We start from the raw sequence: 26,634 nt of genomic DNA on the forward strand, positions 1-26,634 counted from the left end.
GTTATTTGGGAGTGGTATGGGGTCAAAGAACAACTTAGGCAGGAAGTTTCTTCCTTTCACGACTTGGATTCAAGGAATCACACTTAGGTATCAGGCTTGGAGGAAGGTGTCTTTACTTGCTGAGCTATGTTTATCCCCCTCTTTTAAGGAAACAATGGATAAAACCTCAAGAGGATAGTGACATTCATTTCCATTAATTTAGGATTTCAGGGATATCTTTACAGAATGTAATTTTCCAGTTTGGAATAATGGAACCTTATTTTGTTTTTGTTACATTTAATGTCCCCTCTCCACTAACTAAACACACACAAGCCTCATTGTATTGTGTAAAATTATCTCGATTTAAAATGTGTTCTGGATATTTGGGTCACATCCTTGGAGTCCTACAATCCGATTGGGAATCCTCAACTCTACTTCTGAGCTCACAAACACTGAACTCCTGCCCTTAGTTTCTTCTACACACAGCCTCGTCTGAGATGGTTTCAGGATGAGGTGAGAACACAGTCCCTGCTATGGCATACACACTAACAACCTTCGAAGCCAAGCTCCTAAGGGATACAGTTTTCCAGATAGGAGGAGATTTCCCCCACATAAATACAAGGCATCTATGCCCTCACAAATAAGCCTCCTCTTCAGAACTGACCCTATATTGGAGAGCCACCAAGTCCAGCATAAAGGGCTACAGGTTCAAAGACAGTCACCACCTTCTATTGGGACTCTTCATCTCAGTGTGGACCTGGACCCAGCTTAGGGAACTTGGACATGAATCTCTAGAAATGAATTCTTGCCCACCTCTCCCTCAATCTTTTCAGCTATTATATTACTACCCAGAAAGGTAAACAAGTAAAGTAGCTCATGGGCTCAAATTCGCCTGTTGAGAGATTCACAGGAGCCAAATCTTCCAACAGCCGTTTCTGGAAAGTGACCTGAGCAACTTCCGTGTTGTCCTTTGTTTTATATCCCGCTAGTCAAGACATAAATAGGTCCATCCAGGCTTGGAAAATGAGGCTCACACTGCTACAATAAAACAAAGAGCTAATACTTTCAGATTACATATAATGACATGGAAAAAGGTAAAATTGCTTGAGCAATGTTTTTCTAGACTAAGTGCCTTGGCACATGATGTGCAGCATTGTATTAACAATGCCTTTGCTGGGCATCATCTCAGATATTGTGACTCAGTAAATCTAGCTATGGAGAGCCTCTTAATTACTTTGAGGATATGATGGTTGGCACAAGTTCAAACAAACAAGTATAAAGCTCTCAACTATGTATTCTGGCTTCATGAGACCTTTCTCATCAATTCAGATTGACCAATAAGCAGAATTGACTACAAGGGACTGTTTGTGAGGACCACTTTAGAACATGGCCTCAACTCTTCATGATGTCTAACTAGATCCTAAAGTGGCACCATAGAGTACTATTCCCTGTGACATGGTACTGGGGTTGAATCATGCACCCAAAGATGCATGGAGATCAATTTCCTACAGATAAATTAGTGGATGGTATTTTAGATTAGAAAACAAAAAAAAAAAGTGCTTACTGCAAGGATCCTTTATTACAGGGTCTCCAATGCATTTAAAATAGAATCTGATTTACACATGTACAAAAAATTTCATTCAGCTTCGTAGGAAGACAAGTATATGGAACCAAATCTATAAATGTTTAAGAGAGAGGAGGAAGGAATTGGAGAGTTGAGTAAGTCCTGGAGAGCTGGTGAACACAATGTCTTTATAAAAAGGCAACTAACTGTGAATTTAACTCTGATTTTTGAAAATAATTAAATATAGATGCTTTTTAACCTTGCAATAAAATCTAGTGCAGGTCACAGAACACCATTAAAAATAATCTATCAGCTTTTTTGTGTTTTCTGTTGAATTTTCCAAACTTTTCCCCCCATTGTATTTTCAAGAGAAAGCACAGTTGCTGGTTGCCAGCCTACTTTACCCTTTTGATGATGTCACAGTCATTAAAGCATCACTCCTGGATCATCTGTGGTTGGCATCTCAGCTTGGTCATAGCTGTGGTGGGGTCATATGGTAATGGGTGCAGCTGGTAGCTTTGACTGTTACAGTAGTTCATCTGAATTCTCACTGCAAAGCCAGCCTGACAGGAACACAAGCCTGTTCACATGCTCTGACAAGGGCTATGAGGTGGGCTGTGGAGATAGCTCAGTTGGTAAAGTGCTAGCTGTACAAACCTGAGCACATGAGCGTTGTTACCTTGTAAAAATGTTGGGTGTGCTGGTGGGGACTTGGAGCTCAGTGGATCCCTGGGGCTTGCTGGCTAACCAGTCTAGTGTACTTGGCTTCTCCTAGGTCCCCAAAACCAAGGTGAATAGCAACTGAAGGACAGCATCCAAGATTGATGTCTGGCTTCTACATGTATTTGTACACACACAAAATGCACACACACACACACACACAGACACACACACACACACACACACAGACACACACACACACACACACACACACACACACACACACACACACACATATACATCTGATGTTACTAGATTTACACTTGAGAATTGCCAGCTACCTGGCCAGGCTCCCTGCATCCACTTGGTCATGTGCTGCCTACCCAAGTGTCTGATGTTCTTCCTTCCAGCTCACTAACAATTCCTACCACTGCTCTCTTTTTACTTTTTTAGTTTCTTTACTTATTTTTAGTGTTTAGTTTGAGAGCTGGTATCTGTCTTCTAGTCAGGAATAGTCAAAACCAAATGTATTTTTATTCTCCTAAACAGTTTATTTTAGAAAATATCTTTGCAAATAAATTTTGCAATTTCTAAGCAGTTTCTGAAAGCAGACAAATTTGAGTTCAAACTGGGTTATGATTTCTTGAGTGTTAAATTTGGCTTATATTGCTTTTTAAAATATAATTTGTATCAAAAGTCTTGCTGGTTTTATGAAAATTTTGGAATACCCAGGAGGGGACAGAGATGAAGCTATGATAAACCTCAAAGTATTCACAGTCTGTCATAGTTTTTGGTATCCATGTCTGTTTGAATAACTGATATTTTATCTTTCTTACAAATGAAAAAAATGTTCTTTATTATGATAGTTCTTCTAAAAAAAAACCTCATGGTTTAAAAATTCTTGTCAAAACACAAAAAGAAAGAAAATGTCTTTCTAGTTAACCCTGAGTCGATTGTGTGCACTGAACCTGCTCAGCTCTCCATCATGGCCTTCTTACAGTTAACTTAGTGATCTCAGTGTAGACTGCTCTGAGTTTTTCTTTTTGTGCCTCTTGTTTTCATTCTGCTCTCTGGGTTCAGCTTATCTCGCATCTTGGGAGTGATGAGCTATGTGTTCGCTCACTAGTGACCTTGTGTATTAGGCGTGTGGCTTACAGTGCTTCTGAACAAAGGTTTGTCAGGAGCAAACCTCAAGCCTTGTCTGCAGAGCTCCCTGGACTCACATACTGTACGAACTTCTAGGCTGAATGGCATGTCTGATATCTTCTGTCTGTTATCTGTGGGAGTTCTCTGACTCTGACCAGAGAGAGGGGGAGCTTTTAATATAATGGGAAAAAAACCCCTTTGGGCTTTGAGGGTGCCTCAGCCCATCGGTCGTTAGCTCTGTGTCCTTGGATGAATCTCAGCTTGTGAGACCTGAGTGTATCTTCGCAAGATTGTTTAGGAAGGCAGAACGAGCCAATTCATGAGGTTTGTAAACCTTAGAACGGTGCCTGGCTTTATCGTGTGTTTCAGCTGCTGCTGTTGTAACTGGGATGGCTCAGACTCCAGCTTCCAACTCCAACAACCACCCAAACAGTTAAAAAAAAAACTTGTTCAGATAAATGAGCAGTAGCCATGAAGGGAAGCACAGGGGTTAGGTGGGTGGTAAGAGGGAGAAATGGGAGAATAGTAAATGCTGAAAAAGAGAAGGTTTAAATAATGTTTTTTGATCCAAGGTAACGCAAGTTTCCTATGTGTGATAAAGATTGTAGGTGCCATCTATTCTAGTAGATTTTAACATTAGCCTCCTTCCACTCACTTAAAGACCCTTTGGGCTGAATGCCAAATGTGAAGGGTCTCAGCATTCTTAGGTTGTCAGCCTTTTCCTATAGCTGAGGGCACAGGATGATCCTAGCTATAGTTGCAAGGAGATTGTCCCTGTTGATAGTACACTGTAGATGGACTGAAAAGCTTTAGGAACATCTGATAGGAAAGTCGGAGTTATTTTTAGGAGCGTGGTTCCTGGTAGGTCAGCCACACTGCGGCTGATGGCCCCGCCCAGGTGTAAGCAGGCAGCCCAAGTTGGACTCATTAGATTGGGTGTATAAGTACGATGCGAAGTTGGGACGGGGTTGGGAATGCAGAAGGGGGCGGGTCCAGGAGAGTTAAGGGAACAAGTTGGGAGGGGGTTGGGAATGCAGAAGGGGGCGGGTCCAGGAGAGTTAAGGGAACAAGTTGGGAGGGGGTTGGGAATGCAGAAGGGGGCGGGTCCAGGAGAGTTAAGGGAACAAGTTGAGGGGTGAATATGATCAAAATACATTGCATGAACATATGAGAGTCTCAAAAGAAGTTGCAAAAATGATATATTAAGAATGTTTTAGAAACTGGTTTGTACCGGGGGAAATCAAGAATGTACATTTGTAAGGCTGCTTTGGAGCCTTAAGTTTTTTGTCGTTATTGTTTTGTTTTTGCTTTTAAATCATTTGTCAACTTGAAAATTATCCAGGAGAAGTTTTTGAAGGTACTTGGTTTGACAAATTATTGTTTTTTTTTAATCTTTGGCAAAATTATTTCTAATGAAAAAGTTGCAAATGACATTTTGGTTTATATAATAAAATTCTCCATTTGATTTCAGACTGACAAAGAATAGATTTGTAACCCAGTTTAAATTTTGTTCAGAGCTAAATCTCAGTGTAAGGGATCAAGAACAATCAGAAGAATACATTGCAAAGAAATGAGAGACTGGAGAACAATTAATATTAAAATTAGACTTAAATAACAAAAATATTGAATAGCAAATAATTTATGCAAAATATGTTACAAAAATTGGGATGCTAAATATTTGATACAGGTACTGTGACATTTATAGTTACATTAAAGTTAATATTTGCTTCTTCCAATATTTTGCTTTCTTTTTCTTTCAACAGGTATTTGCTTTACAATTTTGAACTTCTTTCTTTCTTGTGGCATCCTTAAATTTGCTGTGATCAACCTGTGTGAAACTAGATGCTACAGAAAGTATTTCTTAGAAAAAGATAGATTAAGTTTGACAATGCTTTCCACTAACCTTTTCTCTACCATTGTGTTTGACCTCTGCTAGATTGATGTTCTCTGCCTCTACTTTTTGTGTCATGAATATAAAGTTAAATCATGAAAAAAGAATGATTCTCCTCATGTAATGATTGACGCTTGCAGTTTTATATTCAAATGTTCTAAAAAAAAAAAAAGAAAGAAAGAAAAACCAAGAGGAATGTGTGATTACCATGGACAAACTTGATATTTCCAATGCTAACCTGACAATAGAAGCAAGTTGTCATTTCAGCAGCAGAAAAGCCAGGTTTTCTTAATTTGATTTGAGTTCAGTTTAAAACCCCCAGTCAGGTGACCAGTATGTGATTTAGATCGATGCTAACATGTCCTGGTTATTGTTTTGGATAATTTGTAGCAAAATCCCCAAATGAACAACAACATAAACAATGGAGCAGTAGACTGCTCTTGTCTGCTTTGTACTGAACCCTCTCCACTACGTCTATACTGAAAGAACCAGAATTTTAAAGTTCTTTCTCAGGTGTGGCACATAATAAGAAAAATTCTGTATTTTTCCTTCAAGATGTTCCCCAAATATAGTTTCACCTTCTATATGAAAACTTGCCTTAAGAATCAAGCACAGTTTGAACTGACTCGTGGTTATTTTTAGATAAACCACTTTGGGTTAATTAAGAGAAAAAAATTGCTACTGTACAATTATGCCATATCCTCCCACCTTGGCCTGACAATAAGGAGATGTAACAGAAGTTTTTCTTTGTCACTGTAGCTGCACCTTTGAAGTGTATCAAAGTCTGTTGCTATAGTTACGACCTTTGTTTCCAGTGATGTTTGGTCCATGCTTTCCCCTACCCTTCACAATGGTTACTCAAAAGAATGAAATAATGAGTCATTCATTCAGAAATATTTTGTTAAAATATCCCTCTTTATCATTACATTTCACTGCTTAGAAACTAGGCTGTAATTCAAGGCAACAGTTAAATCTTAGAAGAACGGTTTAAAAAAATCTGATTTTTTTTTCATTTATAAGAAAGACCTGTCTATTGTAATTGAAGAACCTCTTACACGTCTGAACAATTAAAACCTTTTTTGGTTAATGTATTATTTCTGGAACAAGTAGATAAAATCCTATGCAGTAAGCATGATAATGATAAAAATCGTGCATTGTTCGCACAGCACAGATTTCAGAGTCAAGGTTTCTGGGCACAAATGCAGTAACAAAACAGCCCCCACAAAACCAAGTAACTCTCAAGAACACAAGAAATAATGTTTGTTAATTTAAAATTTTAGAAACTGAAAGGTGTAAAGTTTGTAAAGTAAAGCATAATTAAATTATGGTACTGTGCATACCAGTTGTTCCTAGAATTGAAACTTTATAATATGAAAAATACATTAGCGCTGTACAATTTTTACATGTAGGTAGGATGAGTTTTGGAAAAAAATGATCTTTTTTTTTTCAGGGTCGTTCTCTGTGAAAGTCAAAAAAATACTGCACAACTTAGCTAGTTACAAAGTATAGACTTGAAACAATTCATGTCTTCTTTTATTTCATGAACCAATCTTGGAATTTTGTTTATTTGAACAGGGGATTTTTGTTTTTGTTTCGTATTTGAGAGTCGCAGTGAACAGTTTCCTCTTCCTGTCGCTGAGGTTGCAGTTCGGTAGCAAGCCTGGGCTACCGCTCAGCTCGGTCAAGCCAGCTGTGCTTTATGGTCGCTGATGCGGCCAGCTGACGTGATTGTGCTCAAGTCCAGCTCAGTCTCTAGGTGGCTTTCCATCGTGTCTTCCTGTGCACTCGGTTCAAAGGACTTATGGGAAAGAAGTTCATGATGGACCCCACAGTAACTTATTGTGGGCTGGTCGTATGCCAGAAAGGTTGACACATTCATTGATAAAGGTATCTGGGGGAAAAATGACATGAGAAAAAAATCAGTTATCAAAAGACAGGCAAGTATTCAGGGCAAGTCTTGGGGACTGTGAAGTGTGCATCTGACTGTCCTCTGTGTTTGTATCTGTGCTCGGCTGTCCCCACGCTGCCCTGCTTTTGTCCCTCGCTTTCACAAAAAATGAATTCAATATAGAAGTTTGAAGCTTGAGTGAAGCTGCTTAATTCTTAAGTAGAACCTTCAGATAAAGAGTAGTTTTAACTCTGTGCTCATATCTGACCATGTCTAGATGGGAGGCCTGGCGGCACACAGAGGAAGGACAGCAGGCTACCAAGAAGATACTTTTTTTTCTCCTTTATTAATTTATTCTTGTTACATCTCAATGGTTATCCCATCCCTTGTATCTTCCCATTCTTCCCTCCCTCCCATTTTCCCCTTATTCCCCTCCCCTATGACTGTTCCTGAGGGGAATTACCTCCCCCTGTATATGTTCATAGGGTATCACCAAGAAGAGACTTGATACCCTATGAGCATATACAGGGGGAGGAGGTCCCCCTCAGTCACAGTTATAGGGGAGGGAGTAGGGGGAAAGCAGGAGGGAGGAAGGAATTGGAGGATACAAGGGATGGGATAACAATTTAGATGTAATATGAATAAATTAATAAAAATATATAGTAGTTTTAATGGTTATAAAATGCTAATTTTTTCATTGTAAAATTAAAAAAATGGCTTTCTCTAACTAGTCTGAAATATGATTTTGAACCAAGAAAAGAATTATTTGATTACTTATGGAATTAGCATTCAGTTAAAAAAAAACAGTCATGAATCAGCGTCACCTCCCACTTCTCCCATCATCCTGCAGGTTTCTGAGGCAGTGTGGGTTCTGATTTCTTACAAGTTCTCAGGTTATGTGGGTGCAGTGACCTCACATGCCTTGCTTTGAGGAATGTTTCCGAACTGTCCAGTCATGCTGACTATGTTTACCTATAATGCTTTAATCCCTATTTCATTAAGGTGATTCCTTGAAACATTAAGCTGTAGTTTGGTCTATGCTTCTAAAACCTAGAGCACAGAGAACTACCATAAGAAAAGACCCATGACTTTGGCCAAGGTCTCCCAAGGTGCCTAGGATGAAGCTACTTTGACGGACTAGTGGAACCGCTCAGAAGGAGGCTTCAATCATTGAAGATAACAAAAGGTAAAGAGTGAGGCGACAGGAGCAACTACAATTATGGACAGACGGGAACACAGGTTAGAGACAGCAGTAGTCTCCAGTGTAAATGGATGCTGAGTGTAGAGAATATTTCTGCTTATTTTCTTGTTTAAAAAAAGTTGGGCAAGCATTGAGGAACCTTTAGCCCCAGTTAATGTCTGCTGTGGTTTATACACTTGTTTAAGAAAACCCCAAAACTTTGGGAATTGACATTTAAGTTTCATTGTGATGTATTAAGATGATAGGCACAACCAGATTCCTGTTTAGAGCTGAGAGTTCTGGGAGGTAAGTAGTTAGCTGGACATCAGAGTAGGCTTCCAAATAGTGAGTCCTGTGGCTGTGCAGGGAGAGATGGAGAAGCAGGGGAGGGAGCTTTAAAGGGACACCCACAGTCCCTGACTCTTACCACTGAAGGTCTGTACTCTGACAGCAAGAAGGTTATCACCACATGAGGTCTTGAGACTTTTCACCTCTGGAACCCAAAGCCCAAACAAGCCACCTTTATTTGTAACTCAATCAAGTGAATAATCGTTCATTCATATTGCTGAATTTCTTTGATTGACAAGTTGTACCATTCTTGCTTGGCAAATGGATAAAATGTTTGTGCCCATCAGACTAAATGCTGTTCTGGTCCCAACTGGGATTAGAGCAGAAAACCAAGGGACATAGAAGATCAAGTCTGTATCACTCACTTCTTTACTTTCTGCCCTCTCCTTTCCAAGAGCAGAACCCTCTCCGCCTCCTCGTTCTCCTCCTCTGACCTTTTACCCACATTTGTCTCTCCTTTAGCGAAAAAGGGTTGTTACCTTACTTCTTCTTTTTAGCACAAACAATCTTTTCTTTGAGATTATTTATGATGAGTATTCCAATGTATCAAATGTGTCAGTTCCAGTCTCTGGAGTTAGAAGTATAACCCAGTTTATCCAATGAAATCCCCGTGGAATCTTCCCTAGTTTTGTGGAGTTCTGAAATTTGATACCGGAAAGTATACGGTACATGAACCTAATGCAGTCATGACCACTGGGAGGTCACACAGAAGAATCATACCAGTAAAATAAGATGCTTGTATTTAGTATCAGACTTCTTTTTGTTACAGATGAGTCAGCTCCAAGAGCTAAAATGTTATCATGTAAATATAATTATGCATCAGGAATATGTGTAAGCTCTAGGAGAGAAAAACTTAGAAGCATTATTGGGTGCATGGCTTCACATCAGCTTCTGGGAAATCAGGACGCGGTCACTGTTCTGTAGGATTATAGCCGTTATCGATCCATATGCTTTTGATATCAGTTAGAAAACTGGATGCAGAGGTTGAAGAAGCTATTGGGGATCTGACCATCTGCTCTAACTTTGGATTCTGTTGCTGGGACAGATCCTTGTACTACAGTGTGGCTGATGGTTGAGTGGTGATGGAGAAACTACCAGCTGGCATTAAACAAACAGATTCTGTGAGGGTCAGAAACAATCTATATCAACCCCATCTGCTCAAGCACAGCAGAGGTGGCACTGGCTGCTCCTTTGTAGGACTATCAAGTGACTGTGGGACCTTTTCCTTTTCTTTTTTCAAAACCTGTGCAGGATTCTCTCCCTCCCTCCCTCCCTCCTTCCCTCCCTCCCTCCCTCCCTCTCCTCCCTCCCTCCCTCCCTCTCTTTTTTCACTTGGGTCTTCTAATATGCTCTCCCCTTGTGCTTAAGGTATTCAATAGTGAAGTTCTGGTAAATAAACAAAATTCCTTTGGTACTCAAGAAGATAGAAGAAAGGAAGGGCAATAGGTTATTTAATTTTAATAAGGCTGCTATTTCCCCAGAAGTACAGCTAGATCTCTGCAGAATCTTCTCTAAAGCATTGAGATTTTTCCTACCCTGTTTTTGAGAGAACAGCTTCTTTCAATATATTCATACCTAGTAAAAATCTTGTAATTAATTTAAATTTTATTTAAACCCTTAGGTCACTGTTTGCTAACTGAGGTAATTATTGTTAAGATGTAATTTGTAGAGATTCAGGTATATGAAAACTCACTCTCCGAAGAGTCTGAATTTAAAAAAAAAAATCACTAAGTGTTTTATAATAGAGTTTTGACCAGTTACTTAGGTGATCTCCCTTAGAAAAGAATTTTAGTTGTGAAAAGCTAGTATTATTTTGATATCAGCAATGTTTGCCTTAGAAGTTGTTTTCTCAGTAACTATTAATATAGCCACATCAATAATGTATGCTGTTTACATAAAAGATTTATAGTTAGATAAAGTTACTGGTTACCAGTGGTCTTTTCCCCACTTACATATAATGTTCAATCCTATGTTTATAAGAGAAACCATAACTTTTAATACTTCTGAGTTATGATTAAGAAATAATTTTACCCTTATATTCTCTGTGTGAAATCTGCTTGTATAGATATGCTTATATAAATATGCATATGTATTTCTCAATTCCTAATTAAAAGGCATTCCTGCATGTCTTCTGTGATAACAAGGGTTATTTTAGGCCCCAAATATATAAAGAATGGAAAGTGACAGTTCACTTTGCAAGAATGTAATTAAGAGCCCCCCTTTCCCTATGCAGAGTGAAAGATGAGAACTGCTTTCCTGTAAAGGGTTATTTGTAAGTGGGGTTTTTAGTAAATGTAAGTGTTCTACTCTAATTATGTTGGAGCAGAATGCCCACATCGTTAGCATAGTTCACAGGGGAAACTCCTCTAGCCTTACAAGGTCACATGCTCTCTCTCCACCAGGGACTCTCGCCCTCCAAGTCATTGAGAGCTTTGGCTACTATTGTCTGTTTGTCTGTGTCCAGCAAAGGCCGCAGAGATGCTTCATGAGGGAATCCTTTGAGATGCAGCCTTGCCATTCTCTAGTCTTATTATCTTCATTGTATGTTCGAATTCAGAGGCATATAATGTTACTTTTGTTTATTCATCAACGAAACTGAACTATAGATTTTTAAAATTTGATTTTTATCTCTCATTACTTTATTAAATAAGAGACAGCCATTGTGACTCCCTCTCTCCCTCCCTCCCTCCCCCTCTTCTCCCCACATTCTCCTTTACCTCCATTGCCTCTCCCTCCCTCAGTCATATTCTTTACTCCAGGCTGGTCTTGAACTCCTGACCCTCCTACCTCAGCCTCCTAAGTGCTGTGGATTCCAGGCATGTGCTACTCTGTCTGGCTGATACTTTGTCTCCTTCACTGAAACTTAAATCTTTGGATGCAGATATCTCTTCCTTTCTGGGGCCCTAGGAGTTCAGGACTCTTGCCAATCTATATCGACCCCCTCTTCTAGTTCCAAATGTCCCATGGCTTTCTACTCCTCTTTAGACACAATGGCATGTGCCCACATCTCTCATCTTTTTTGTCACTGTATTCACTCAGAGGATCATAATCTTGTCCACTGCAGTGATCACATGCCTAGTCTTTACAGAGATGCAAATAAATATAGGAACTTAAAAACATTTACTAGAGTTAACTAAATGTAAGTAGCATATAAGTAGCATCAAATGCTTTCTTTCTCAACCTTTTCCTTTGGGGTTAATTTTTCTATTTGAAACATTTCTCTTTCTTTTGGGACAGATGTACAGTTTGAAATATATATTATTCTGGGAAATCAACTTTCTTGAGTACGTTATTTATAGAGAGATATCAACACATACACGTATTATCATGATATTGACTGTAAAGTGCCCAGAGAGTGCTTGTAACTTATAGGGCATACATGCTGATGGTGGTCACTGTTCACTTTGACATCTCTGCCTTCATTACATAAGCTGGTTTTTTTTTTTGACTGGTCCTGGGTTTTGCAACTTTATGTTTGGGAATTGGGTCTGCAGCAGTCACTTCGGCTCCTGTAACGTATGGGCTTTGCGGACAGGCTAGTAGTTTTGTTTATAGCTAAAACAGACGGATACCTCTGTGGTGTTATTTGAATAACATTAAGACTTGATTTCCTACCAGCTCCCTTCTCAGCTTGAAAATTGTATCACTAATCACTATTTTGGCTTCTAAATGTCAAGGCAACTGATACAAAACTCAGTGTTGTATGAGGAGAAAATCTGTGAGCTGGTATCACAGTGTAGCATGGGCCTCCAGTGGAGTGCCAAAGTTGGCTGGATATTTCCGTGTTCGATTTCTTTTGTTTTGCTGCGGTGGCTTCTCTGCATAGCTCCTTAGACCAGCTATGGGCATTTGTTCCAATTCTTGACTGACACCTGCCAAGACACTTGAACATAATTACCACAATTCACTGAGCATTTGTTGTGTGCCAGGTACCATACTTTCTGCTGGTCTTGGGTTATTTAAATCCTGCAAAGCTGTTAGCACTTCACATTAAGTATAATTATCCCCATTTTACAGTTGAGGAAACTAAGACTTAGTTTAAATAATTAGTCTGAAATTATTCTCCCTGCAAGTTACAGAAGTGACTGCCTGCCTACTTAACTGCTACATTCCACTGCCTATTTGTCATGTTCTGGCTCAACCTTGTAGGCCAGAGAGCTGGACATGATGCATCTAAAATTTTGACCCCATTCCCAAACAGCTTTCTTATCTGCAGTGGGGTGAGTAGTAGGGCCTCTTATGCTACCTCATAGTTTTGTATTGTAGTTTTGAATTCAGGGCCCTCAGGAGAAAAGCATAATTTATCATGGGTTCATGTGAGTAGGCAGAGATGGCTTTAACAAAACTATTTTCTGCTTCTTTTGATTTTAATATTTAAAGGAGGAGTATCCATGCTAGAGAGCCTTTAGGACTGGAATAGAAATAATAGAAATACTCCTGTGCTCACATATGTTAAGATTGCCCAGAGGAACTTGGGAGAACTTCAAAGCTAAAATTCTGTGTTGACTTGGAGATTGGTAGAGGTTTTTTTTCCAATCAGATTCTGCAAACTGTGTGTTTTTAGTAAATACAAAGGCTTCTAGTACTAATTATGTTTGAGGAAAATTCTGGTACTGTTTGTGTGCTTGTACTCGTGTGTATGCACATAACTGCTTGTGCATATAGAGGCTGAAAGTCAACCATACATAAATATATATATGTCTATATGTGTGTGTATGTATACACACGCATGCACACATATATTTTAGGTGCTATATGCCCCATTTTCGAGATAGCATCTTTCGCTGGTCTAGGAATCACCAATAGGCTAGACTAGTTGGCTAGGGAGCCCCAGGGACCTGGCCATCACTGTCCCCAGCTCTAGGATTTCAAAAGCCCCACTATGGCTGCCTTTAAAATTGTGCATTAGTTAGGGTGATCTTGAGTCTCTGTGCTTGGAGGACAATCACTTTGCTGACTGAGCTATCGCCCTAGCCCTGATTCTGTTCACTTTCCTCATGTACATACATATATATACTGCCATTTCAATAAAGATGTGGATTGTGTTATTTCATAATGGACAATACTGTTCTAATTGTTTTCTACACAGACAACTGTTTGAGGTTGGTGTTGGGCGCCATCCAGATGGGAGAAATGAAGAGTAAATATGAATAAAGCGGTTTCTGTTTTCTAGTAAAAGTACAGGCCAGGGGCAAGACAGAGGCCAGGGATAAGGAAGAGAATAAAGAAAAGCAGTGGCTGGGGTGGGCTGGACAAGTGTGATGCATGCGTGTTTAGGGATGTACAATACATGCATATATTGTGCTCTGCCTGGCTGATTCTGCTAACAGTATCATTCATCCTTTAAGGGTGGCAAATGAAATGGCCTCCTTTGTCTGCATGAGATGAGTGTTGTGGTTTTTCAGATTTGTTAGTGAGTCAGTATTGCTGAGAAATGATTTGAGGTTTGCTTTTATAGACTCTTCAATGGAGACCATATATTTTACTGTGAAAGTGTTTTATTTAAAGAGCCATCTACCTTCTAGAGTATGTGGTCATTCAGATGGTTAGTTGGTATGCATAGAACAGACTATTGAATCATTAATTTTAATTATCTTGGATCTACTAGTAAATTATTTCAAAAAACATTTCAAGAAGTACTTAATTAGGAACCCGAATTATGTTATCTATCTTTAAGCCTTAAGTAGATCTCCGGAGTATTTAAAAATCCCTAGTTATAGTCTGGCCCTTAGTACTCAATTTTGGCATTTTTGAACTGCTATGTTATTGTTTAAAGTTTCAACTGCTATACTGAGATTACAATGAAAGCGTTATAAGGTTTTTTTTTTGTTTTTGTTTTTGTTTTTAGTAACTGTAATTTGAGAATAATGCGAAGGAAAACACTGTTTGCAGGAGCATAATGATCCAAATGGTTTTGTGGGGAAAGCTGCGTTATACTACTGCAGAGTGAAATCATGAGATGAAAATTTAAAGATTTCCGTTTGAAAGGTCAAAGTTCTCCTTGCAGCAAAATATGTTCAGAGTAAAAAAAAAATCCCAGGCTTAGCCGCTTCATGAGTATCTCTACAAATTTGTATCAAAGTTGTGCTGTCACTGCACCTAAGTAATGGGAGAGGCTTATGAAATGAGGGGCCCTCTATCTTTGAAATGAAAGCTGAGGCATTTAAGTGATGTGGCCAGTTGTGAAGAGACTTTGTTTCTTCAAAACATTGTCTTCTTTGGGTTGAGGTTGTCATAGGCAGAGAAATGTGCCAAGGTTTTGCCCTCATGGATTCTGCATGGAGCTGTGCCATCTTGACACGTGATTGGTTAGCCAAGGAGAAGAGACAGGGCTCCGTTTATGAAGTGCATTTCCTCCCCCTCCCTTACCCATCTACTTACTTTTACTCCCAGTAATCCTCTTCTGAATTATTAAGGTTTTCTCTTTTTTCAGATCTAGTTCATGGTAGGCATTTTTATTTTTTATTAATTGTTTTGAACATGCTCATATGTAACCAAGGCTGACCTCAAAATCATAATGTAGTTCAAGAATGCCCTTGAACTCCTACTTCTCCTGACTGAGTTTCTGATGTCTGCCAACAAGCCTAGCTAAATATGGTGCTGGGGACCGAATCCAGGGCTTCCTATCTCTTGGGTAAGTCCTTTCACCAACTGAGCTACATACCCAACTCAGGTATACTTTTAAAATTCTGTCTTCTTCCACCTTTATTTGTACATATTTTGTTTTGTATTAGACCATAACCTCTTTGAATTCATATATTATTAAATATTTTTTTCTACTGGTTTTGAACTCCTGCTAGTTGGTTTTTATTTTGCTAAGAATTATCACTATGCAAAAAAAAATGGTAACTGGAGTTACTAGGTTACTGTAAGTATGGACTGGCATGGCTAAGGAAAAGATTGTCGTCAAGTTTGCCAAGCATCATGTGATAAGTCCACAGCAGGCCCTGGTGTTCTGTCCTGGTGTGGGGAAGTCTTCTTTGTTACCCCAAGATCTCTCCTTTTCAGGCTTGATTCATCACTCTTGGGAATGCACCTCATCACATCTGTCTGCTCTTATCATGCCAGCATCTCTTATTCTCCTCTGTTTTGCATCAGTTATGATTCTTGCAGAATGGCTTCGGCAGAGGCAGCCGCACAAACAACTCAGCTTCATCGTCACTGGCACAAAGGCAGCTAGCCAAAGAGTAAAATGAGAGTAAAACTACAAAATTCTGAGTTAATTTTTCTTTCTTTTTTTAAATATACAAGAGCATTGAATAAAAAGCATTTTATTTCTACTTCATTTTTTCCCATATTTAATATTGTTCTACAAGGTCTTATGAAGTTAGTGAAAAATAATTGGATGGAAGAAGTAGGAGAGTAAGAGAGTATTTAGTACAGACTGCGAAAAAATGGACAGATTCTATGATAACTGAGCCTTATGGGAACGGTGTGACTGAGGCAGTATATGAAAATATAGTTATGAAAAGATCCAATATGATATAACCTCAGGCTAGAGATAGTGGTTGAAAAATGAATTATCAGACTTCTACACTGTTGTTGAAGCACAGAATGATGCCTTGTAACCCCGTAATCCTTGCCTCCTTTTTCCAGTTTTAAATTAATTTTAAACTTTTCACTCATAATCTTTATTATAAAATTGGCTTGCCTTAGAATTATTATAATATTTATTATGGAAATTATAAGTTATATGTTTGAAGTATGAAACCACTAAAATGCATAATAGATATGTGCATTCTGTGATCATTTTCCTCTTATAAATTTCAGAATGTTATTTCTGCTTTGTCCTCTAAAATTGTCTCCATTTGCATTTTCAAACTCTCTTGTGCTTTCTAGAACTCCTCATGGTCTCTAGGAGTTTGACACACCTGCTAAATTAGCCCTTCTGGTAATGGGGCCTACCCTGGACCTTTCTGCGTTAACCTCTGTTTTATTTTTGTAATGCCAGTGAATGGTGATGCTTCTCTGTTACTGAAGCAGAGCAAAATGCCCCCAAACAGTGTTCATTTACATGCAAATCTTTCTGCACAGCCCGATGCCTACTAAATTGGCACCATTGCCAGGTGAAGTGATGAGACCCAAATTGAGACTACGGCTCAAAGGCTCTGCTAATCTTGGAGCTGAGTTTCCAAATCTGTTTCTTCATACTGCTGTGCAATGAGGTGCAATGGCTAATTGGTTTGAAAACATTGTTCTTTGACTTTTTTTTTCTCCCTTCTTGGGCAGGGAAGGGTGTCATAATAGTGCACTCAGGATACAGCAGTTGATGTTTTGAGTCAAATTTCTGTATGCCTGAAAGACTAGAAATCACCAATTATATTTTAGAAACTACAAAACAAGCAACAGATAGCTATGGTGTTGCTCCCAAAGACACTGAACAGATTTCTGTGTGTGTATGACTGACGGGGCAGTATGGTCTCAGAGACAGACTCTGTATGAGATCCCACACTTGGTGGCATTTGCTTGGTAGTGTGTAGTGGCCTTTTATATTCCAGTAGATTCCCAGCTGTTGTCCTGTCTTCTGTAGTTTACTATAGCCTCAGCATTTTTATTAATAGATTCTGTGATACTTTTAAAGTTTTACTTATTATTATTCTGTGTATGTATTATATATGATGTGTGTAGGGAGGGTTGGGTCAGAGGACAATTTTCTGCAGTCACTTCTTGTTCTACCTTTATATAGGTTCTGGGTATCAAACTTGCATCATCCAGACTGCACTGCAGGCATTTCCCCAAACGAGCCATGCCCCCAGCCCCAACTCTGTATTTCTGTATGCCCATGCACAGTACTTGTCCTGTGTGGTAGGACCTTGACATCCCAGACTCCACAGGAGCTCTCATTCCCTGGATCCCAGTGGCTATCCACTTGGCAGTCACACCCCATGTATTGATTATACTTCGTTATAATGTGCGATCCTTCAAAGAGGATGATAGAGCACCCGTTATCCCAGCAACTCATGCAGGAGCAGGGCTGGAGCAGCAGTGTGAGCCTGAGATGGCTCTAGATCCAGTTGGGAAAACCACACAATGATATCCTGATTCTTAAAAAAAAAAAAATCACTCCCTTCCACAGTACAGGCATTAAAGCACTTCTTAAACAGGTTTATTATGAAATTAATTCAGAGTTTAAATAAAGCTATCTGCAGGTAACTAAGGCAACATTACAGATATCTGCATGAAAATGCTGAACTTGAGGTCAAATAGCATGTACAATGTCCAATATGGAAAGTCACTCAGAAAAATTTGACTCTGCTATGAATTTCTTATGAATTTATGTTTACATGCACATTGGTATGAGATAATACTTCTCTATGCATTCGTCCACTCATTTCTTCATACACACATACACACACAGGAACGCACGCACGCATGCACGCATGCACACACACACCATCTAATATTGGTTGCTCTAGGGATCTAGAATGAAGAGGATCAATTCACATATCTTACCTACAAGAAAAATGTTTTTTACAGGAGGGTGGCAGGCTCTGAGGAGAATGGAGGGGAAGACCTGCCATTGTTCTGAGGCATATACCTATGTGTTTTGTTTTAACTGGCATTTTGGTATTACGTATACATTGCCATTATTTCATTTACGTTAACCTTCTCTGCCTTTCTAGATTGTAAACTCAGCAGGGAATAAACACTTCCCAGGGCTTCCAGGCTTGTGTGCAGATGAAACCTGGGAATTCTTGTTAGTAGAGTGACAGACAGGGCATAGAATTCCTGTAATTCATAGCACGAAAGGTAAAATACCATGTATTTAATCTAGTATTTTCTTGTGCCACAAATATAAGTGTTTAAAAAGTAACTTCTAACAAAATAACCTTTATTATTATGCAGTTGTTGACATTTAAGCACAATTCCATGTCCACGTTTCTTTACTGTGTTCAATTCACCTTCGTTTGAGGGTTACTGGGCAGGGGTTGGGGATCTAGCTATCATGAGTGGCGTACTGACGCTGTCTCACCTCATCTCGGCCTCCCTTTTCACACACTAACCTGGTAATCACAAGCCAGCTAGTTCTAGCGGGCGTTTCCTTTCCCTCACTTCATGGTATGTAGTAAGTCTTTTGTTTCTTAGAGCTAATAAATGAGCTAACTGGTTGTGGGTTTCCACAGTGTTGTTTGACCAGCACATCCATAAGCAGACAATTCCCTTTCAACTCTGCTTCAATAAAAAGCTAATTTAAAAATTAGCATCATGACAAAAAAAAAAAAAGAGTGAAGTGTTACTTAATGGCCTCTCTTGTTTCATTAAGCAATGTAATTATTTGGTTTCAACTTGAGGTTTGAAGTAGGCATCAGATACAAAAAAAATTAAAATGGGTTGCTGTTGTGGTAAGCCAGTGGTTATAAGTCTTGATGCTCTTCCAGAGGACTGGAGTCTAATTTCCAAGGCCCCGCCCCATGCCAGTTGCTTTACAGCAAATGATGACTTCAGAGAATTTGACATTCTTTTTTGGGGCTCTTTGGGAACATGTATGGTGGTGGTGGTGGTGGTAGTGGTGGTGGTGTGTGTGCGTGTTGGACAATCAGCCTGAAAGTGGGCAGTACTATTCCCTGGCTTGTGGTTTTGAAGCCATATGAGACTAGAGAAATTCAGCTGAGCACTAATGATGCATACGTGCTTTCTGTTTGCTCTTGGACGTGATGGGACAAACTACTTCCAGTTCCTGCCTCCACTTCCCTGCACTGATGGGCTAGAATCCAGGATTTTAAGCCAAATAAGTGCCTTTTCCTCTAAATTGCCTTTTGTCATATATTTAATTACAGCCACAGGAATCAGAGTAAGATGGACAGAAATCTTATACTAGTTGTAAGTGCAATAAGAGATCACTTTTACTCCTTGCTATTCTGTGCGTGCTCAGGTGGAGACATTTGAGCCTTGGCATCATGCTTGCCCTATGAAATGCTACCAGAAAAAGCCAACTCCTCCTTCAACTAGTAGTGTTGACCTTGGAAATTGGTCAAATTCTAAACTGAATTGACCAATGGGCTTCTGTATTTCCAAGAGAGAATTTATTTTTCTTACCTCATTAAAAAGATACTCTACTTATGCTTTTATATTTGGTTTAACTATTTACATTTTAATAAAATATTTGTCACTTTTGTAAGGAAATTCGAAACTCTAAAAAGTTTATAATGGGGACCTTTCCACATGCCATCTAAGTGTAACCAACACAGTTTGGATGCACTGTTTAACAATGTCTTGTTTTTTAAGACAAGACCTTGCCCAAGCTTGTCCAGTACTTTCTGTCTTCCTGGTTCAGCCTTCAAAGTGCTGGTATTATATTTTAAATATTTCCTATTTTTTGAAATTATTATCAAGGCACATAAACCTGAGACTACAGTAGGGGGGACTCTTTAGTTACCTGATAAATGCACTAGGTTCTTAAGATTGAGTTTCTCTTGTTTGTGGAAGCTGAACAGTTCCTATCTCCGTCTGGAGTGTAATTTGAAGATATAAATGAGTGGCTGGGGATATGGCTTAGTGGTAGAGCACTTGCTTAGCATGTGCTCTAAATTCAACTCCCAGTATGTACGTACATATGTATATTTGTAAGAAAAAACAAATTACTAAGAAAGAACATCACACAAATAAGTCATATGTTCAAATTCCAAGGACACTGTTAAAGTGTGCTAAGTAGATAATGAAAAAGGGGCACGTTGGCATAGCAACTTCCTGTTTCAAGAAAGAGGCATGGTAAGTAGGAGTGAACTCTGAATGGCCCTGAGAATACATATGTTAGGCCGTAGTCCCACGAAGAACCCGGAAAAGTTGCTGTACCTGTAGCCTACCTGTTGTATTGATTGCTTCATTCTCACATGGGTTCAATGAAAAGGCAGCTACAAGCATTTTGCTTATGTTACTCTGCTAAAACTGCATCTTTTATGTTAGGATATAAACAATATGGTTTTGAAGAAAGACAGACTCCCTCTATAATAAATTAGCCCCGTGGTATTTAGAGGGATGCAGAGTTCGTGAAGTTTAATAGTGTGTGAGTCTTTAAGTACAGTGCCGGCATTTAGTAGTCCCCTGATCACATTTGCCCTTCCTGACCTTTAGGCAAACATCTGTTTTATTGTCAGAACTCACAGGTGGCTTATGAAGGAGCACACAATTGCAGTAGAGATGCCTGCCTCGTTCAGCACTGGTTGATGGTTCCTGCTTATCAAAGTCTTCTCAATCTCTCAGCTCATAATTTTTATGGTTTGTCTTCTCAACCTGTCTAGCTTCAAGTGCATCCCACCAGTCTCAGGAACCTCTGACACCGACATTCTAGAATTATCTGTCCTGTGCTGATTCAGAGTGAATACTTTGTTGTTTTCAGTCCGTATCTTTAGGATGTCAGGATCTTCCTGGAAATCACACATTCTGTGTCTCAGTCTTGCAGGGGCTTCTCCTGTGGACCACGGGAGTTATTTGTAGGACTAACATCACCTTGAGAAACCAGTGGAATAATTGGGAGTTTGGTAGGCAAGAAAGTACTTCTCAACCTCCTAGCACAGTGAATGCATTCCTAAAGATTGGGGCCTTGATCTCAGCCTTTACAAAATCTGCTTGGGGGCTTAGGGTTTTCAACTTATGCCATGAATGATATTGATTAAGTGTTTTCTGCCTCGCCCATTAGCTCCCCTTCTGCTCAGTGCTGCAGTGAAATCACGGTCTGTGCTAGGGGACTCACTGAGGCAATGAATCCAGCCGTCATGACTTCAATACATTATTGAGAAGAAAGCGCAGATGGAATGCAAGGGAGCAAGCAGTTGTTCAAGCCAGCTCATGTATTTGACAATTAATAAGTATAACAGAGGAAAGGAACAACAAATGCAGGGCTAGCTACACTAATTTTTAACTAAAATGCAGTATGGAAATTATTTTGTCTTTAATGTTTAAAAATTCTCTGCATAACATTAAAAGAAAATCCTTGTGTATTTAAGAAATTTGATGACAATTCAATGACAAGATTTTGGCAAGTTGGGTTACATGCTCTAGATCCAATTTAAATTACTAGTCAAGGCAGGGCAGGTATTTCTAGTTCTTGAACATGAACCAAGGCTCAGCAGCTGGGCCGTACCTTAGAAATTCCAAGGTAACTAAGCCTGGTTCTTGGTTTTGAGCAGCATCCTGGCTCCAAGAGGCATGTATGCCAGTGAGTGGAAGCAGTGAGTGAGATGGGTCAGCTTTTCTCCCTGGTTCTGAAGAAAACAAGATCATTCTCCCAGGCTGGGGTCAGGAATGGCTTAAGAGAGGCAATGTCTACGCTGAGCCATGGAAGATCACAGCAAGGCTGAGTATGGAGGAGGGGTGACAGGTGTGCATGCAGGCTGTGAGAACAGAGAAACATGGTAGAAGAGGAATGATGTGTTTAATTATTAGCAATGGGCTTGGAAACCCAGCACAAGTCTTCATTACTTCAAGAAGAGTGAGCTTGGGCATGCTAACCTCTGAGAGACTCAGTGTTGGTGTTTGCTAAGTGGATGCAATGATCCCTACCCTCCCGTTTTGTTGTTAGTTCAATGTTGATAAATGTGTGCTCCCAAGGAGAATAAAATTGTCAGTAAATAAAAGAGAAGATTGTAATATCACTACTGATCCAAACACCCCACATGCCCTTTGCACTTTCTCTTCCTGTCATTGCTATATTGCTGTTTGAATACCAAGCCAAAGCAAGCTCAGAGAATTCAGTAGTTTTTAAGTGTTCCACCAACAGTCATTTCTCTGATAATTACTACCATTGCCACATTAATCTATATTTGAGATGCCATCAAATTGAAGTGGCCAAAATTTATAACTTTTTGTCTGTCAGACTGTAGGAAGGAGAGAGAGAGACATTTGGATATTATCAGAATTGTTGGCTTATTAGTGGGAGGGATGGTAGGTAGGTCCAGTGTCAAACTTGCAAGAAAAGATAAAGCAATGAGAACTTTAACTCTGGGAGAAGATACTGACTTCCTGTTTGGCTTTACCATTGTGCTCACCCAAGAGATGAGAAATAGGACGCCCACTGTATAAATACCCAGACACAGATTTATACATATGAACGCTAAGTAATAAAAGAATAGCTTTCCACTCTGCAAGAAGAACAACCCCTGCATGGCAGCAGGCTTGTTTTAGTGTCAAGACTCAATAAAGCAGTCCAAGTAGGAATTATTTACATAGCTCAGATTTTGGTTAACATTGGTTTCTCAAAATGTCTTCCTGACTTCCATACTTTTGTTTTATACTCCAGTATCTTTGTTTTTAAATTATGAACAGTCAGATCACCTCAGAAGGTAGGAATTAACCTGCAGAGGCTTATTTTTCTACCCCCATATAGATGCTGTATGATAAACAAAAAATTCAATTTCAGGTTCAAATCCAGAAGAAATTGTCTGCAAACTAGAACACAACCTACAGCTTTATGTAAAAATATATCATTTTATTTCTCAAGTAGAAGGGTCATTCCAAAAGAACTGTTGGGATTGTGGTTGGCCCTCATCCAGGTTACCTCTTGTTCCTTTTGTAATAGCTCCTGATTTCTCATCAGGAGGCACATTTAATTCTATCTACAGTGTGAAGGCTTTAGGAAAAAATACTGAACAGTTATGCAACCATCTTGCCCGTGCTAGAAAAGTTTTGTGTTTGAGTTCTCTCCGATGTGTCTCAAACATTACTTGTGCTAGTGACTATCTTTCCCTTTACATCACAGGGTCCTGAGAGCAAGTGTTTAACTTTCCTATGTCTTAGCTGGTCCTCTCAAGGCACTTGTGGATTTTTTTCTTCCTCGGGGATTTCTAAACCTAGGCATTTACCTACATTTGATGTCTCCCAGACCTTAGATCTTGGATTTGTCTTTTATGTTCCTCCAATACCCATGGCAGTGTTGACAACAAGCTGAGCCACAGCCACTGATACATGTGTTTATGTCTCTTCTGAACATTCTTCTGGGAAGTAGAGTTTCTTACACACAGCCTGTGCCCACAAATCACCCTTATCGCTTCCTTCCCCCATACAGTCAGAAGAACATCTGGGAAACAGAACGGGGAATATAAATCTTGCCTCTAAAACATATAGATGTATGTTATTTATGCATTTTCCTCCTGCATGTTGTGAGTTCTTGGTGCTATACCTTCCTGGCGTAGGTTCTAGGTAAAGTAGACTGAGTGTCTTAGGAATTGTTTCCAGAGTTCAGGAAACTCTCAATGGGAGACAATGATACCGTGGTTAGATGGAGGTCCCATAATCAAATGAGTTGTTGCTGTACTTTGCCTGCCCTCACTCCCTCTCATACTTATATGTGACTTGCTGGCATAATTCTGAATCTTCAAAATTGCATTGATAACACATTAGGAAAAAACATAAAACACAATAATTGTCTGGACTCGGCTTGACTGTGTAACTGAGCAGGAGCGGCATTCCTCTTCGCCCTTGTCCCAGTCACTTCTCTTGCTGGTCCTTCCTTCCATTACTCTAAATAACAAATGTTCACAGTCCCATTTCAGAGCTGTGGGCACTATACGCTGGTCAGTTGGGGCTTCATAGTCATGCAGTCCTGCAGATGCACAGGAGACCTCCAAGGACTTGGGTTTGCTCTCTGGTGATGGTGCTCTTCAGGCCGCATTTCTTGGTTCAAGAAAAAGTCTGAGAAATATGCTCTTATTTGGGGGAAATTCAGGGTACTCTCATCAATGGCTTCGAGAGGTGAAGATAGTAAACTGACTAACGTTTAGTCAATGTGTATCGACCTGCTCAAGTGGGGTCTTTGTCTATGACCTCATGCTTATCAAGGCCACTAGTTCCTCAGAGGCTATTTAATAATTTTTATTGATTCTGGATGGTTTGAAATTGATTAAATCAATTGGAAGCCAATGGATGATTTTAAGCAGGAGAATGAATGACATGGACTTGAGTTTACAAAATAGCAATCCGGAGAGAAGAGGAAGCTAAGAATGAGTGTCTGTGTGCAGCGGTGCTAGGCTGCTCCTGGAGGGTCCACGGGAGAAGCCAGGCACAGTGTCAGCGTGGTGGTGGACATGGAGGTGAGAGGGGATTGGGCAGGTTTCGGAAGCTGGGAGAGACAAACAAAAGAGGTAGAGGCAAAAGAATTAAGAGTAGAGATGAGTGAGCAGAGGGTCTCAAGGATGATGTTTAGGATTCAGAATGCAGAAATGCCCTCGTGTTTGGGCATTCTCCAAAAGAGGGTACATTTCAAGACCCTCTTGAATTTGCTTTTGCTAAAAGTATGGTATCAAACAAAATAAAGGTAAAGATATAGTTGATGGGACATTCAGGCGGCAGGCTGTTCGGCTTTGGTGGTCAGAAGAAAGGCCTGTGTCAGAGCAATCACACAGTAGGATGGTGTGTCCATAGACTCCCTTTATTCCCATGGTTTTTTTTTTAAGGCTACCAATCATTACTTTAAAAACATTGCCTAGTTTATGTAATTTTGTTACATTTTCATCTTAACCAAAACTTGCCAACTATTCCCATTGCTCTGTTGGTTTTCCAGAATTTCATTCTCTCTAATATTATTTTAATTCACTTTTTTTTCCTCTTGTCTGAGCGAAACAAAACTATGAAGCATGGTATCTGCATTCGGAGTTTTGCAACACACTTAAAGGTTTTAATGTAAGACATTGCTACGTTCTCAAATATATCTGACTTATGTTGCAAAGAAAAGGGACTTGTGTCCTTATGGGCTTCTGCAAATGACTTTTGCAGATACAGTTATGTATTTGTGTTTCTACTCATCATCATGGTAAGTGTGGTTTATTGTGTCCCTTTGACATAACTAGCTAAGTGACCTTGAGCAAGTCACCGCCCTTATTGTCCCCTCAATACTAATAATACAATCTAGATTTGATCTGGCCTTAAGAGCTATGAAGAGAAAGTTTGAACAAACTTAGGGATCAGGATAAGAGATGGATGTAAAAAAGATCTAGCTCTTTGGAGGACCTGGACCTTATGAGATTATTCAGGATGTAACAAAGGAGACTTTACAAGGTCTTTCCCTCGTCTTTCTACGTGTATTCAAAGACCTAAATTGCATCTAAAATGGAGAGACGGAGGTTACTAACATTCCCAGAAGCGATAAGCAGTGCTGCGTTCTACTGGAAAACTCTGTCATTCTTTTTTAGAAAAGAAGAGAGGTTTATATAAAAATGGAGGAAAAGGAAATTGCATGTGCAGATGTGAAAAGCCATCTGTGCTTCTGGATCTTTTCCACGCTCCACACCTTCAGTGAAAGAAATTGTTGATTGAAAGCTCAGATTTTGCTGGCTAGTGTGGTAAAAAGCTTCCTGTGTTGATTACCAGGGATTTTAAAAATAGATGGCTCTGAATGCGTGAGTTAATTTTTAGCCCCATTGTTCTGGGCTCCTAACTCAGGAAACATGTCATTAGTGACCCCGCACTTCCACTCCTATCTGACGTGATTAATAATACTGAGAAGTTACAAGGTGCCTGCAACACACTGGGCCCTCTGCATTAGCTCAGGCGTCAGACTGTAAATAGCATTCGGTGCCTCCTCTTGCAGCTTCTGTCTATTTAATTTCTCGGACTGGAGCACAGCACTGTGTGTTACTTTGAGAAATTCAGCCATTGGTGGAACTGCAAAGATGCAGTGTCATGCAGTTAGAGACGCATAGCTTCACTTCGTATTTCTTGTTTCTTCCAACTGATCTTAATGTTGTCAGTGCCCAATCTGCCAGGCTCAGGTCCCCTCTGGCCTCTCTTGCCCCTCGCTGCGACTTAAGTAGAACCACCTCCTGCCTCAGCACAACTCTTTATCCTGATCTTATCTCTAGTGATGGAATAACTCATTTGCTTTAAATTTGGACCTACTTTCTCTACTTTGGTGTATCTTAAATGTTCTGAGCATTATATTTCTTCATGTATCTTGTAGGTACTTTCAAATGGTATTTGTTTATAGAGAAATTCTGGGGAAAAAACTGTGGGCCCTGCTCTAACCATTTAACTGGTTAGTCTGACTC

General features: G+C 39.6%; 2 protein-coding genes across 7 annotated transcripts in view; one reads left to right on the forward strand and one right to left on the reverse strand.

Moving 5' to 3' along the window:
- CTNNA3 (catenin alpha 3) overlaps nucleotides 1-26,634 on the forward strand; it is a 1,390,227-nt gene that overhangs the window by 420,914 nt on the left and 942,679 nt on the right. The window lies entirely within an intron of this gene.
- Nucleotides 4,424-26,634, reverse strand: part of LRRTM3 (leucine rich repeat transmembrane neuronal 3) — a 161,952-nt gene continuing 139,741 nt past the window's right edge. The window contains exon 3 of the mRNA XM_084751965.1: nucleotides 4,424-7,131. Within this exon, the coding sequence (XP_084608091.1) occupies nucleotides 6,922-7,131 (210 nt within the window). The 3' untranslated portion in view covers nucleotides 4,424-6,921. The remainder of the gene's footprint in view (nucleotides 7,132-26,634) is intronic.

Source organism: Acomys minous (genome assembly GCF_964271855.1).
Source record: "Acomys minous genome assembly, chromosome: 13".
Taxonomy (NCBI): Eukaryota; Metazoa; Chordata; class Mammalia; order Rodentia; family Muridae; genus Acomys; species Acomys minous.